Source organism: Nuphar pumila, chromosome 5 (genome assembly GCF_984573655.1).
Source record: "Nuphar pumila chromosome 5, dmNupPumi1.hap1.1, whole genome shotgun sequence".
Classification (NCBI taxonomy): Eukaryota; Viridiplantae; Streptophyta; class Magnoliopsida; order Nymphaeales; family Nymphaeaceae; genus Nuphar; species Nuphar pumila.
In genome coordinates this window covers 12709129-12725045 of record NC_143253.1, presented here as the reverse complement: position 1 = coordinate 12725045, position 15917 = coordinate 12709129, and the positions used below count along the sequence as shown (strand labels likewise).

Sequence of the window (15917 nt, the reverse complement as noted above, 5' to 3'; positions counted from 1 at the left end):
GTAGCAAGACCACCTGACAGAAATGTTGTTGGTTCGAAATGGGTGTACAAAATAAAGTATAAACCAGATGGGTCTATAGAGCGATACAAGGCGAGACTTGTAGCCAAAGGTTTTACACAGGAGCAAGGACAGGACTATGATGAAACTTTTAGTCCAGTGGTGAAGATGGGAACAATCGGGATTATACTTTCTTTAGCTATTGAACATCAATGGACTATTAGCCAACTTGATGTGAAGAATGTCTTTTTCATGGAAATTTGAGAGAAGAAGTATACATGGAACAACCCACTGGCTATGCAGAAGATGATCCTACAAAATATGTATGGAGACTAAAAAGGGCGATATATGGATTGAAGCAGGCATCTCGATCTTGGTTCGACAGTTTCTCTGTTGAAATTCAAAAATATGGTTTTAAGAAATCCCTTCTTGACCACTCCTTATTTATCTTTAAGAACCAAGACACAATTACTCTGTTGTTGATATATGTAGATGATATCATCATCACTGGTAATTCCAATGAGCACATTAAAGAAGTGAAACATCTCTTGAATCAAAGGTTCAAAATGAAGGACCTTGACAAGCTACGATACTTTCTTGGAGTTGTAGTCGACAGTACTTCTGAAGAGATGACTCTCACCCAACATAAGTATACCATTGATGTTCTAAATAAAGCGGGTATGAAAGACTGCAAGCCCTTGGGCACTCCTAGTGTCCTTCATCAAAAGCTTAGGTCTCAAGATGGGTATCCATTTGATAATCTCACACAGTATCGTAGCATAGTAGGTATGTTACAATATCTCACCTTTACTCGTCCAGATATAGTCTACTCGGTGAATCAAGTCTCTCAGTTTATGCATGCACCATGTGAAGGGCATATGAAAGCAGTTAAACGGATACTTCGATACCTAAAGGGAACTGTTGGGGATGGCCTCATATATCAGACAAAGACAAATGGGCAAAATGCACATGAGATCACTGTTTACTCTGATGCGGACTGGGCAGGAGATCCAGATGAACACAGATCGGTATCCGGCTATTGTGTGTTTGTTGGGATGAATTTAGTTTCTTGGAGTAGTAAGAAACAAAAGGTTGTTGTCAGATCCAGTACAGAGGCTGAATATAGGTCAATAGTAGCCGCCACTGCTGAAGCTACTTGGATTAGACATTTACTGACAGAAGTAGGGGAATCGATCTCTCGATCACTTCTTTTGTGTGACAACCAGAGTGCCATTAGTATGTCTTTTAATCCAATCCATCACAGTCGTGCCAAACATATTGAAATAGATCAACAATTTTGTGAGACAAAAGGTAGAAGAGAAAGAGATTGATCCTGAATTTGCACGAACCACAAATCAGGTGGCGGATATATTTACAAAAGGATTGACGAAAGACAGATTTTGGATGTTAAAAGGCAAGTTGTTCATGGTCCAAGATCATGCACAACTTGAGGGAGGGTGAAAAGAAGTGTATTCTCCTGTTACGGGTCACGGGTCTGGAGATCCAGACCCGTGATCATTAACGTGTCATTAATGGCATTGTGTGTAATTTATCTTATTGTAAAAAGGGCACTTTTGTACCCTAGTCATATACTTTGTATGTTATTATAAATGAGATCATACAACAGCCGACTCTGCGTATTGGGGGTTATTGGCTTTTTTCATTCTCTGCTCTCTCTCTCTCTCTCTCTCTTTCCCTGTCTCTCAGCTCTCACGAGTGGATTAAAATCTAACAGAGCTTACGAGATCAATTCAAGAAAATGTGCCGTGGTGTATGTTGTTTGCTGATGATATTGTTTTGATTGACGAGTCTAGAGTCGGGGTTAATGCTAAGTTAGAATTATGGAGATAGACATTGGAAGCAAGAGGTTTTAAGTTGAGTAAGAGTAAGACAGAATATATGGAATGTCGGTTTAGTAAGCAACGAAGTAGTGATGGGAGTGTAGTGAAGCTTGGTGAGCAAGAAATACAGGTGGATGATTGTTTCAAATATTTGGGATCTATAATTCAGAAGTATGGAGAAATTGATGGAGATGTAAATCATAGGATAAAGGTTGGGTGGATGAAATGGAAAAGTGCAACTAGAGTGTTGTGCGATAGTAGAATGCCATTGCGGTTGAAGGAAAAGTTTTATAGGACGACTATTAGGCCCGCTTTACTATATGGTACGGAATGTTGGGCTGCCAAGAGACATCATATTTAAAAAATGAGTGTAGCTGAGATGTGTATGCTTAGATGGATGTGTGGAAATACAATAAAAGATAAGATTCGGAATGAAGAGATACGTAAGAAGGTAGGTGTTGCACCCATTGAAAATAAGATGAGAGAGAATCGTTTACGGTGGTTTGGACATATTCGACGAAGGCCTAATGATGCTCCAGTTAGAAGGATGGAGAAATGGGAAAATATATTAGTTAAAAGAGGTCGGGGTAGGCCTAGGAAGACTTGGATGGAGATGATAGGAAAGAATATGAATGCTTTGAACCTCACCGAGGACATGGCATTGGATAGAAATGATTGGAGGAGAAGGATTCATGTGGAAGACCCAGAATGATTTTCTTTTTTGGTTCATATTGTCGACCCCAATTGTTTTGGGATGAAGGCATAGTTGTTGTTGTTGTATCTTGGTTCAACGCTTCCTAAATAAAAAAAGGGAATTTGTACTTGCGTATTTACATAGTTTGCTTTATTCGATCCCTAAAAAAAGGATCTCGTTTATGCCTTGGTATGTGATTGAAGTAGGTCATTTGTCTGATATTTTCAGTAGCATATTTTTTTTTATCCCTTCTCTCATCTAAGTCATCTCTTATTGTTTGAAAGATCGCTTGATATGGATCTGGGTTTCTCCTCTCCAAATATGTTTTCCAATTTTCTTCCACAACTTGTTTCTGAAAAACTCAATAACTCTAATTTCCTTATTTGGAAAAGGCAAATTACTCTGTTTATAAGGGAGTCAAGATCTATTAGAACATATCCATTGATCAGTCTCGATTCCACCAGAATTTATTTTGTAGGATAAAAAAAATGAGAAAGGATAGGTCATTTCTTCATCCTAGATCAGGAATCTAGAATTTGTCAATTGGATGAAAAGGGATCAGGCCCTAGTATTACTCTGACCCTTTCGCAAGAAGTTTTGATTGGTGCCCCAGATGATGGAACGGCTATGTAGTTATGCATGTATTTAGCACGAAATTATTCTCAGATATCAGTCCAAGGTAATGTTTTTTAAGCATGAGTTTCAAAATTTAAAGAAAGACAACACCTCTATCATGGATTACCTTAATAAGATTAAGGGCATAACCAATCAGTTAACCCTAATTGGGTATGAGGTATCTAACAAAGACAAAGTACAAGAGAACCTAAACGGGTTAGGGTCAGAGTACTATATATTTTCTACCACTTTGAAGTGCCTTGAAGCTCTCCCTACTTTTGAACATCTGAAGCCTAAGTTACTTATGACATGTCCCTTAAAGGCCTATCGGACATTGTAAACAGAGGACAAGAAGATTCTCAAGATGTTCTTTATACTGGATCCTTCTGTGGGAGAGGCCGCGGATTCCATGGAGGTAAAGGACGTGGAAGAAGTAATGCAGCAGGGTGAGGTTTGTTGCCTACTCTAAATATGCCTTTTTTAAACAATCGAGGAAGAGGTATTCATATCTGCTACGTGTGTAAGAAACCTCGGCACATAAAGGTGAATTGTTGGTTCAAGAATGATCCCAAGTATAATAGTCAGTTGAATATGGTTCAAAACAAGCCATAAGATGGAAATACAGGAAACAACAGAAGGCACAATTAAGTGAGATCAGCAATGCAATGTTGGATAAAAATGTGCTATTGGATGCTTTCAATGGTTTGAATATGAAGCAAAATGAGCAAGGGATATGGTACGTCGGCTCCAGGGCAGCCAACAATATCAATGGTGATATGGATAAGTTTTTTTACTTAGTTCCTTATCATGATAAAGGCAATGTTGTGATTGGAGATGGAACTCAACACCCCATAACTCATGTTGGTTGAGTCTCCATTTTTATTTCTAGTTCTAAAATCATTTCCTTATCTAATGTCCTTTATGTTCCTAATACCAAGAAAAACTTGATTTTTGTTTTTAAACTTATAGATTATATAAATTCAAGTATTTCATTTACTCTTGATTTTGTTTATGTGAAGGACCTTCTCACAAAGAAGACGTTCGCTCAAGAGGAGAGATATGGGAATATGTATGTCTTCAAGGAAAACCAAGTTAGAAAAAAAAGAACCTCTAAAGTTCTGCCCAAACTGAAGTTGTTGCTCCTGTCATCAGCTTTTATTTATGTCTCTAGTATTGATGAGTCAAATAAGCCTGAAATATGGCATAGTCGTTTAGCTCATTGTAATAGGTCTTTTGTTGAGGAACTTGTTTCTAATTATCTTATTCCTAAATTCAGTCTATGTCAAATGTTTTAAGGTTTTTTATGTTCAAGTTGTCATGTTTTGACTTTTCCTTCATCTAGTAATAATACCTCCAAACCCTTTGAAATAATTCCTTCTGATGTCTGAGGTCATGCACCCAAAAATTCGTTATCTGGAAGTAAATATTATGTCATATTTGTGGATGACTTTACTCATTATACATGGATATTTTTCATGAAGTAGAAATCCAAGGTATTCAACATATTTCGCAAGTTTCATATGTTTGTTAAGAACTGTTTCCCTAATCCTATTCTTAGTTCTCAATGTGATGGAGGTGGAGAGTTTTGCTCAAAGGAATTCATTGACAATTTGAATGATAATGGAATTAATCACAAAATATCTTGTCCATATACACCTCAGCAAAATAGTGTTGCGGGAAAGAAACATCGTTATATTGTAGAGAGTAGTCTTGCAATGATTCATGCTAGCAATATGCCCATGATTTTATGGACAGAAGCCTTTCATTTTGTTGTTTTTGTGATAAACAGGCTGCCAATGAAAAGGTTGGGAAACAAATCCCCCTTTTACAAGTTATACGGGAAGAATCCAGATTACGATGAATGAAAAGCTTGGGGTTGCACATGTTATGTAAACCCAGATAAGTCCCCTGAGGACCAAGTTCGATGAAAGGGCTTATCTATGTAGGTTTGTTGGGCATGAAGATAACTATAAGGGGTATCGCTGTTATGATCTTGTTGCAAGGTGCATTAGAATATCGTGAAATGTTGTATTTGATGAGTTGTAATTTCAAAATGTTACAAAAGATAAATTTTTTCAAGATACGCTCAAATCTGCATCGCATACGAAATATTATCACTTGGGTTTGAATGCTGAACTTTTTTCCCTTCCTGACATTGAACATTATGTTAAGAGTTGGAGGTCTTTATGTTATTAACGAAGCTTTAACAGGTTCAGCTTATAGTTCGTGTCGAAATCTTGTCGTGCTTGTGTCTGAAGTTGATGGAATCTCTCTTGAAGTCAAACTCCGGCATCGTAGATTAGGTCATTGCAATTTGAGTTTTGTCCAAACTTTATGTAATAAAGGTCTTATTCCTTTGAAGAATAAGATATCTAAAGTTTATCTTTTAAGTTCTACTTTTTGTTTACGTAAAAGGCATGCTCTACCTTTTGATTCTGCTAATAAAAGAGCTTTGTTTCCATTTAAGTTAATTCATTCTGATATTTGTGGGTCGGCTCCGTATGTGTCTATGTCTAATTCTCGTTACTATGTTCTGTTTATTAATGACTTCACTAAGTATACCTAGATCTATTTTTTGGAAAGCAAAGACCAAGTGTTTGAAACCTTTAAAAGATTCAAGACCTATGTTGAAACCCAATTTAGTCAAAAAATCTTATGTTTTCGTAGTGATGGTGACGATGAATATATGTGAATAGCTTTTACCAAATTGTTGCATGAAAATGGTATTTTGCGTGAGGTATTTTGTGCAAAAACATCTCAACAGAATGGCACAGCTGAAAGGAAGCACAGGCACATAGTAGAGATTGCTTTAACTATGTTAACAAAGTCAAAAGTAAGAAAGGACTTGTGGGGAGAAGCCTTTCATACAACCGTGTATTGCATTAACTGTATGCCTCTCTAATCTTGAAGGATGGTCACCATACTGTCAACTATTTGGCAAACAACCTTATTATTCTCTAATGCGTGTGTTTGGTTGGTAGTAAATGTTTTCTGCATATTGATAACTCTTTTCGTAATAAGTTGTCTCCAAGAGTGCAGGAATGCCAATTTATGGGTTATGATGATGAATATTTAGGATACAGGTGATTCAATCCAACCACTCAAAAGCTGGTCATATCCAGAGATGTTGTGTTTCATGAGAATGATTCATTATCAGAGATTCGGAGGTGGTTCTTAAACAAATCAAATAAGCAGCCACAAGTTCCATTGGCCAGCTACCAAGTTAGATACAATGGATCAAAATCAATTGATAGGGGTTGACCTTGAAGCAGCCAAATCATCGGCGTCCATTCAGCAAGATCAGTCAAGCAAATATCCTGACAATTTTAAGTTCTTAACACATGTTTATGTCAGGAGAGGAAGAATGAGTGATAAGCAGCTCATGTCTAATCAGGAAGTGCAGCATCCCTGTGCAATTTTAGAGTCAAAATCATCCCCAAATCATGTAGCAACAAATGGTATAATAACATCAACTACTCATGATCAGCTCAGAAGGTCTATGTGAAAGTTTTTCATCTGTACCTGTATTGAGAAAGAGAGAAGAGAGAGAGAGAGAGAGAGAGAGAAGAACCCAAAGTGGCGATTGCGGCTGTCACGATTTTCTTAATGAAATCGTGACCTAATGGCTGTATTAATATGCTTAAGTTTACATTGTGGGTCGGGTCGGATCTGGTGTAATATCCGAACCCAGAGCAAAAGTAAAAATACAGAGGACTTATACATGAATGAACTCGGGTCTGGTACAGGATCCAGACCCGAAACATTGTTCACCTTTTTCACCCCCCCCCCCCTCAAGTTGATCATGGTTATGGACCATGAACAACTTGCCTTTAAGCATCCAAAAACGATCTTTTGTTAACCCTTTGGTAAATAGGTCGGCAACTTGTCTTTCAGTATTGACGAACTCAGGCTCAATCTCTTTTTCTTCAACTTTTTGTCTCACAAAGTGTTGGTCAATCTCAATGTGCTTAGCACGACTGTGATGTACTGGATTGAATGACATGTTTATAGCACTTTGCTTGTCACATAGCAAGATAGTGTGGGAGATCTTTTCTCCTACTTCAGTTAGTAGATACTTCATGTGGCTTCGGCAGTAGCAGCAGCCATAGATCTATACTCAGCCTCAGTACTTGATCTAGCGATAGCCTTTTGTTTTCTACTGCTCCAAGAGACTAAATTTCTTCCAATGAAGGCACAATATCCTGATGTAGATCTTCGTTCATCAAGATCTCCTTCTGAGTCTGCATCACAATATACATTGAGTTTGTGCTCATCTTTGCCATATGGCTGTGGTGAGTATATCAATCCATCCCCAATAGTCCCTTTCAGATATCTAAGGATCCTCTTGACGGCTTTCATATGTCCAGTATGTGGCGCATGCATAAATTGAGACACTTGATTGACTGAATAAACAATATCAGGTCTAGTGAATGTGAGATACTGTAACATTCCTATTATGCTTCGATACCTGGTGGGGTCATCACACAGATCTCCATCATGAGCGCTAAGTTTTTGATAAAGCACACTCGAAGTTCCCAGAGGTTTGCAGTCTTTCATGCCTGTCTTGCTGAGAACATCTACGGTGTACTTGTGTTGAGTGAGTGTCAAGCCATGAGCCTGATTATCAACTTCTACACCAAGAAAATAGCGTACAACTCCAAGATCTTTCATTTTGAACTTCTGACCTAGTAAGTCTTTTACTTCTTGGATGTGGGCCGTAGAGTTTCCTGTGATGACAATATCATCGACATAAATTAATAACAGAGTGGTCACAGTCTGACTTCTGAAAATAAACAATGAGTGGTCCAGCATGAAATGTGAAAATCCATGTTTCTGAATCTCTAGCGAGAAGCTATCAAGCCAAGAGTGAGATGCTTGCTTCAGACCATAGATAGCTTTTTTTAACCTGCACACATGAGTTTTACAATTTTGTTCTTGATATCCAGGGGGTTGCTCTATGTATACTTCCTCCTTCAAGTCCTCATGCAAGAAAGCATTTTTTACATCAAGCTGACTCAACTTCCATCCATGTTCAACGGCCAGAGAAATAATAATTCGAATTGTTCCCATTCTTACAACCGACTAAAAGTCTCATCGTAGTCTTGCCCTACTTCTTGAGTGAATCCTTTTGCCACGAGCCTTGCCTTGTATCGTTCAATAGTTCCATCTGGCTTGTACTTTATCTTGTAGACCCATTTACATCAGACAATATTTTTGTTAGGTGGTCTGGGAACAACTTCCCAAGTTCCACATTCATGCAAGGCTTGCATTTCATCATTCATGGCTTCTACCCACTTGGTAGAAGTGGATGCCTGGTAGTACATAGTGGGCTCATCTTCCTTATTGAGAGCAGTTAAAAAGAGTTGAAGATCCAAGGAGAAGTTGTTATAGCTAACCCACCTGACAATGGGATGTCGTATGCGGTTTGATTTTCTGACCTCAAGAGTATGAGGAGTCGGATTGCTGACTGAGACATGATCTGAATGGCTTGATGTTGTCGGTCTCTGTCTAGAATAGACAATGCCTTTGTATCTGCCCGGTACTTTCTCTGAATTATGTGGCCCCGACGTCCCAGTGTTCTCAAACATCTCGTCTTCTTGCTGCACGCAATCTTATGAACATGCTTCATTGGAGCCAGCAAAAAGTTTTGAACTCAACCAAGGATAGTAAACTTCAGTTGGTATATTCGTTGCATCAGCTCTGTCATCAAAATTTTGTTCATCAAAGACAACATTTACGTTTGTTGGTGAGATCATAACACCTATATCCTTTGTAGTCATCTGCATATCCCACAAACCTACAGTTTTGGGCCTTGTCCTGAAACTTGTTTCTCAGGGACTGATCAATATGCACATAGCAAACACATCCAAAAACACGCAGATCATGATAACTAGGATGAGCTTCAAAGAGACAGTGACAAGGAGACTTATTTTCCAGAACGACCATGGGCAATCTATTTATCACATGCACAGCAGAATGAAAGGCTTTTGTCCATAGGTTGATGGGAAGATTACTGTCATGAAGCATACTCATGGCACTTTCAACGATATGTCTATGTTTTCATTCAGCAATCCCATTTTGTTGAGGAGTGTGCAGGCAGGACATCCTTCTTCATATTCCCTTATTTCAAAGAAAAGAAATAAAATCACGGGATGAGAATTCCTCACCTCCATCACATTGGAAAAATTGAATGGACTCAGAAAATTGATTTTTGACCAAGGAAAGGAAATTTTGAAACAAAGAGAAGACTTCTGACTTATTGTTTATGAAATATATCCAAGTGTATCGAGAATAACTATCAACAAAGATTAGATAATATCTGCTTCCAGACCCAGAGACAATTGGGGCGGGTCCCCACACATCAGAACAAATAATCTCAAAAGGTTTTGAAGCTCTCTTATTAATGGATGGAAAGGCAATACATGACTCTTGCATGAAAGACAACTAGAACATTTATGACTGCTCTCTTCCCCATTAAGACTTTCTTTTGGAATGAGATTATTAGAGACAAGTTTCTCAATAAAATGACTCTCACAATGTCCTAACCGGCTATGCCACAAGAATGGCTTATTACATTCAGAGATGCTAAAAACATTGGCAAAAGAGGATGAACACGACTCTAATGAAGGCTTCGAAATCAGGTGAGCAGGGCGAACAGCATGACATGGAGCTTCTTCAAAGACATACATGTTGTTTCGTCTCTTTCCTTCAGCGAATGTTTCCCTCGTGCGTAGGACCTTGACCTGCACAGAGAAGGGAGTGAATTCAACTAAAGCATTATTATCATCAATAAGTTTGGAAACGGAGACAATAGTTTTCTTAATGTCAGGAGCATGAAGAACGTCAGAAATAGTGAGTGGAATGTGACATGGGAATGACAGTCTTTCCAACATGAGAAACAGGATGGTGGGATCCATCTACAGTGACAATCTTACTTTTTCCGAAATAAGGAATAGGGTTAGAAATTTTATCTGCATCGCCGGTTACATGAGTTGCTACCCCTAAATCGACAAACCATGTGCCTTCATCACTCTGCTTCAATTTTAACTCTAACAAGGCAGATATCAGCAAATCTTCAATCTCTCCATTGTCTCTGGTATTTGTGAACTTTCTTTTGGTTTCTGTCTGTGGACCCTTTCCTTTATTCTCTGGATTATGCCAACAATTCGCCATGATATGCCCCTTTTTTGTTATAAAGGAAGCAAGTAGAAATGGATCTTGGTCCCTGCGCATGAGCTAACATGTTTGGAGTGAGAAGCAGACCACGCCCTCCGTGTCCACTTCGCCCTTGTCATCCTCGTCCCCGTCCTCTACCATAAGTCACTCTTGTGGTCAAAACTTCTTGAGTATTTGGATGATTATGAGTTTCTTCAGAGAATCCCTTCAGAGTCATTTCATACTGGATCAATTTGGCTCATAGTTCATCGAAGGTAAGAAGAACAGGAAGGCACAATAGTGAAGTGACTATCATATTGTAGTCAGATCTCAATCCACTCAGAGTTTGTTGCTCCATGTCATTATCACTAATGACACACTCTAAAACTGCAGGCTGGTCTGTGATGATCTTTATCTTGTTCAAATATTCCATGATGGTCATAGAATCCTTTCTTAGCAACTGAAAATCTCTTTTTAGAAAAACCACCCTTGCTTGAGAAACCTGCGAATACGTTTGAACCAGTCGTTCCCAAAGTTGTAGTGTTGTAAAGTTGTCAGGAATGGCAACGAGAATCTCTTGAGACAGAGTTGATGTGATGTATGCAACAATTGATTGATCTTTCCTTTCCTAATTGAGAAATTCAACATTTTTGACATACACGATTGAACTCGCCCCTTGATCATCTTTTTCTTCTCTCGAGACAAATTCTGGTGGGACTGAAGTGGTTCCATCCAAGTGACCTAAGAGACCTTGACTCCTTATGAAAGGAATAATTTGTCTCTTCCAAATCAAGAAATTTGAGGTGTTTAACTTTTTAGAAACAAGCTGGTTGAGAAAACTTGAAGAAAGGTTTGATTAAGAGTGATAAAAATCCATTGAGAATGAGAATCAACAGAAGTATCCACGAAAAATTTCAACCCTCTTTCCTTTTTTTTTCGGAACAGAGGGTCATAAATTGTCAAAATAGGAGGATGCAGGAACTGGTATTCAACTTGTGAAAATTGATATTCAACGTGTGAAAAACACCTTCACACGTTAAATATACCTCTCCCTTTTTGACAAGTGTAGAAACGAGTAATCAAAGGATAGATTGCATAGCAAGGCAATGAGAAATCATGGGAAAAACTGTAGCATTCGAATATACAAAGATAGATTTGGAAAGGTAGGGAAAAAGATGATCAAACAATGAATAAAAGTAATTCTCGTGAATCGGTTCACGTGAAATCCTGTAGCCCCTTTTTTCACGATTTGGGTTCACGTGAATCACAGATTGGCAGAAGTAGTCCCACGCGAAATGTGAAAACACAGGGGCTTTTAGATTCAGGTTCATCTTTTCATATGTCTCCAAACATCTCTTCTCTTTCCGAATATTCTAAAAGTTTGTCATCATCTTTTGTTTCAACTGCGGATGGCACTTCTCTTGAAATTAAGGGGATTGAAAACTTTGAAACTCAAAATTTTTTTATCCCCAAAATTAGATTTATACCTAAATTGAATTTGAACTTACTTTCAGTTTCTCAACTCTCGGACCTTTGATGTGACATTCAATTTTCATCTAATAAGTGTTTAATACAGGATCACCGGTCCGAGAAGTTGATTGGGAAAAGCTCTAGGAAGGGAGACTTGTACTATGTGGATTCTCTCTAAATCCCTAAAACCCCTTTTTGTAATGTGGCCCAACATAAAGACATAAATATTTGGCACAAAAGACTTAGTCATCTCAACATCACCAAGTCATCCTATTTGCATTTTATTAAAAATCTTTGTAAAAGTACTTTCTCTTGTAATGATTGTATTCTTGAAAAAATGAGAAGTATACCTTTTGAACAAAGATCTATGTTTACCACAAAACCTTTTGAAATTGTTCATTCGGATGTTTGGGACTGACACCCGTCATATCCAAGGGAGACTTTGCCTATTATGTGATTTTTGTGGATGATTTTTCTCGATATTGTTGGATATATTTTCTTAAACATAAGCACGAAGTGTTTTCATGTTTTAAATCATATCATGTGATAATTAAGAATCAATTTAATAGTAATTTAAAGATTTTTAGGACCGATTCCGGAGGCGAATATCTTTCCAATGAATTTAAAAAATATCTTGAAGACTATGGTATTGTCTATCAAAGATCGTGTCCTAAGACCCCACAACAAAATGGGTTAGCCGAAAGGAAGCATAGGCATATCATTGAAACCACTAGAATCCTTCTTATTTCCCAAAGTATTCAAAAAAAAATTTAGGCCGAAGCAGCTCTTGCTTCAGTTTATCTTATTAATCGTCTTCCATCCAAAAATTTAGATAAAATCTCTCCTTTCGAAACTCTATATGAAAAAGAACCCGATTATAATAGATTGAGAGTTTTTTGTTGTAAGTGCTTTGTCCTTACAGATAAGAATGATAAACTCACCTAAAGCCATTTCTTGTGCTTTTCTTGGCTACTCTGAAACCCAAAAAGGATTTCGATGTTATGATACTAAAAATGATAAGTTATATGTCTCAAGGAATGTAACATTTTTGAAAAATGATAGTGGTTTTGAAAAGAATGAATCTCATTTAGAAAATGCCGACTATTCCTTTCTCTTTGATCTTTTATCTAAAGATGATGATATCTCTAGTGATGATAAATCAACATATAACAGTGACAATGAAGTGGTTGAAATCAACAATAACTCTAACCCTACTACCTCTCAAGAAGAAAATATAACTAGATACCCTTTAGCTAGCGAATCTATCCCCCACATGATTCAAACCCTAGAAGAACCGAGAGAACTAGAAGAACTCCCTCTAGATTCGTATCTTTTGATTCTTTCTCTCCTAAATATCGGGCTTGCTTAAGTGCATTCACTCATATTTTGAACCGAAAAATTTTGAAGATGCTAAACGATGTATTGAATGGAGAGAAGTCATGGAGAATGAACTCAAAGCGCTTAGGAAAGCCAACACTTGGGAATTTCAAACGCTTCCCCATAAAAAGAAAACTATAGGATGTTGATGGGTGTTCAAAGTCAAAACCAAGAGTGATGGATCTCTTGAGAGGTATAAAGCTCGTCTTGTAGCTAAAGGGTATAGTCAAGAATACGGGATTGACTATAAAAAGATATTTGCTCCAGTAGCTCGTATGGTTACTGTCAGATGTCTCATCACCATTGCTTCCATTAGAAAATGAAATATTTACCAAATGGATGTCAAAAATGCCTTTCTAAATGGTGATCTTAATGAAGAAGTCTACATGGATGCTCTACCTGATATGAAAATTCCTAAAAATAAAGTTCTTCATCTTCCTAAAGCTCTTTATGGCTTGAAACAAGCTCACAAGGCTTGGCACGATAGGTTTAACAATGTAATGACTGAAAATGGTTTTACTTCATGCTATACTGACACTGCATTGTTTGTTAAGAAATCTGTTGTAGGGATTGTTATATTACTGTTATATGTTGATGATATGTGACAGTGTGGCTCTGAATTGCATACATTATTTTATTTTGGTTCTATAACATTCGTTTTATTGATTAATAAAGTTTGTTATTCATTGGTTGATTCAATGTAAGATCACTTGTGGTTTGGTAGTTGTTAAGTCTGTGAAGCCCTGAATCATTGGATTTTAGTTTTTGCAATTGTTTTAAAGAAAAATAAATCACTTTTCATGAGGATAACTTGGGATCATTAGAGAAATCCTGCTTGAGACAATAACAATCAGTACAACATGTTAATTGTTTTCTTTTCAATGACTGTGGCCACGATTATATCTTATACACCATGTGTGGCTAAAAATGGCAGGAACAACAAGATAAGCTGCAAGACTAGGGCAACCTTTAATCAAAGAAAATTGAACAAACATATAGCGAAAGCATTTTTGCCATTTCTATAGCCATGAATACTGAAGGCCCTAATATTTTCATCAATGAAAGCCACGCCACGCGACAAGCTCAAGAATGAACAATGAGCCAGAGCGAACTGTAATTACTTGAGTCCTGAACATGCACATGCTATCGATAAACCTGCAAACATTTTCACTTCCTCATCTCCATCACTCAAAAGCAGTTGCATCCACAAAAGTTAAAGGCTCCTAAAATCTACTTGCAACGCATCTCTAATGCAACATGAAGATCGTCGCGCACTTGCAGACTGTACTGTCACAAGAACCTCTAGTTTTCAATCATCATCGTTTTCTCACAATTCGCCCATCAAGAATTTAGAATTTGGATTCGGAATAAACAATTATTCAACGATCATGCAACGAAAATCATCAGAGTCGTGACAACATTGGCAGAACAGATTATCAAGATTAGGCTTACTAATTCGCTATATCTACGCAACGATCCGACCTCATAAAAAGCCTAAAACCATAAAAGAAAAAAGAATCGAACAGGACATAATTCATTAAAAAAAATGAACAAAATCTAGTGACCTTCTCCGATCTCCGCCGTTCCTTCTCGTCTTCCAAGACCTTGAGCCTCACACGCAGCTTCTTCCCTCCGTCGGGCAAAGACAAGCTATCCACCAAGGTCCGGACCCTCTGGATCTTCTCATCGAGCTGCTGATCGGTGAGGAACTCGGGATTGCCGTCCTTCTGATCGGGCTCGGGCGCGAACCGACTCGCCTTCACGACCTCCAGCTCCATGCCGCCGCCCTCCCCAACCCTCGGCGCCAATTCCTTCCAATCGAGGTTGAGCGGCTGCTTCTCCATCGATCGGTCGACGATGCGCTTCGCGGAGCGAATCGACCGCTTCTTCTTCCTCTTCTTCTTCTGCTACGATTGCAGAGAAGAGGAGAGAGAGTGGGGGGTCCGACTCTAAATTGGAATCTTGGGGAGCACGCTTTCCTTTTTTGACCTCTCCGATCGGTTTTCTTCTCTTTCGCCGTTTCCCGCTTCTTTTCCCTTTTTTCGACGCTGGGAGTGCGAGGGAACGTAAATTGCAACTTTCTTTCTTGTTTTGCTGCTTGTATAAATCTCTTTGTTTCCTCTCGCGCGAGCGGAAACAACAACAGCACTCTACTGGGAAAGTGGGGGAGGAGATGAACGGCATGACAGAAGAGAATCGGGTTGGATTAAGTTATCACGTTTAATACTATCCAGACCCGGATCTTGAATGGTTCATCTGAATCCGGGTCACGATCTAATTAAGATTCACAGAAGTGGTTAATTGAGCAGCAGTCCCATTCATAGTTGCCAAAAAACGGATACGGGTACTGGTTTGGGTACTTGTAGGCTTAAAAAGTTTTAGGTATGTTTTTATTTGAAAAGCATATTGATTCCACTAAAAACATGGCGATATAAGTTTTAATAAACATTGATACAGTTTCTAAAATAATTGGTGCGAGTTTCTGTAAAGTTGACACGAAGTACATATTTTCGTGAATATACTTATATAATATGTAATCAATCATTATTGTATAATACATTTTCTATAAATTAGAATTTCAAATAAAAATAGTGATTTTGCAAAATCAAAATTTTGTTTGTATGCAAAAGATGTTAATTGAAACAAAGTGATGATATTATAATATATAAAGGTATATCAATAATTTCATTAACCGGGTTCGTCGACCGAGCGGAGACAAGAGTAAGTCTATCCCGCCTTCATACCCATATGGGTTTTGATTTTCATCT

General features: G+C 38.0%; 1 protein-coding gene across 2 annotated transcripts in view; it reads right to left on the bottom strand.

The window, feature by feature from the left end:
* The window catches only part of ULP1D (UB-like protease 1D), a 113019-nt gene extending 97744 nt beyond the window's left edge, over positions 1-15275 (bottom strand). For both annotated transcript variants that reach the window (XM_090005600.1, XM_090005601.1), the window contains exon 1: positions 14715-15275. In XM_090005600.1, coding sequence (XP_089861726.1) covers positions 14715-14993 — 279 coding nt within the window. In that variant the 5' untranslated portion in view covers positions 14994-15275. The remainder of the gene's footprint in view (positions 1-14714) is intronic.
* Positions 15276-15917: the final 642 nt, after the last annotated feature.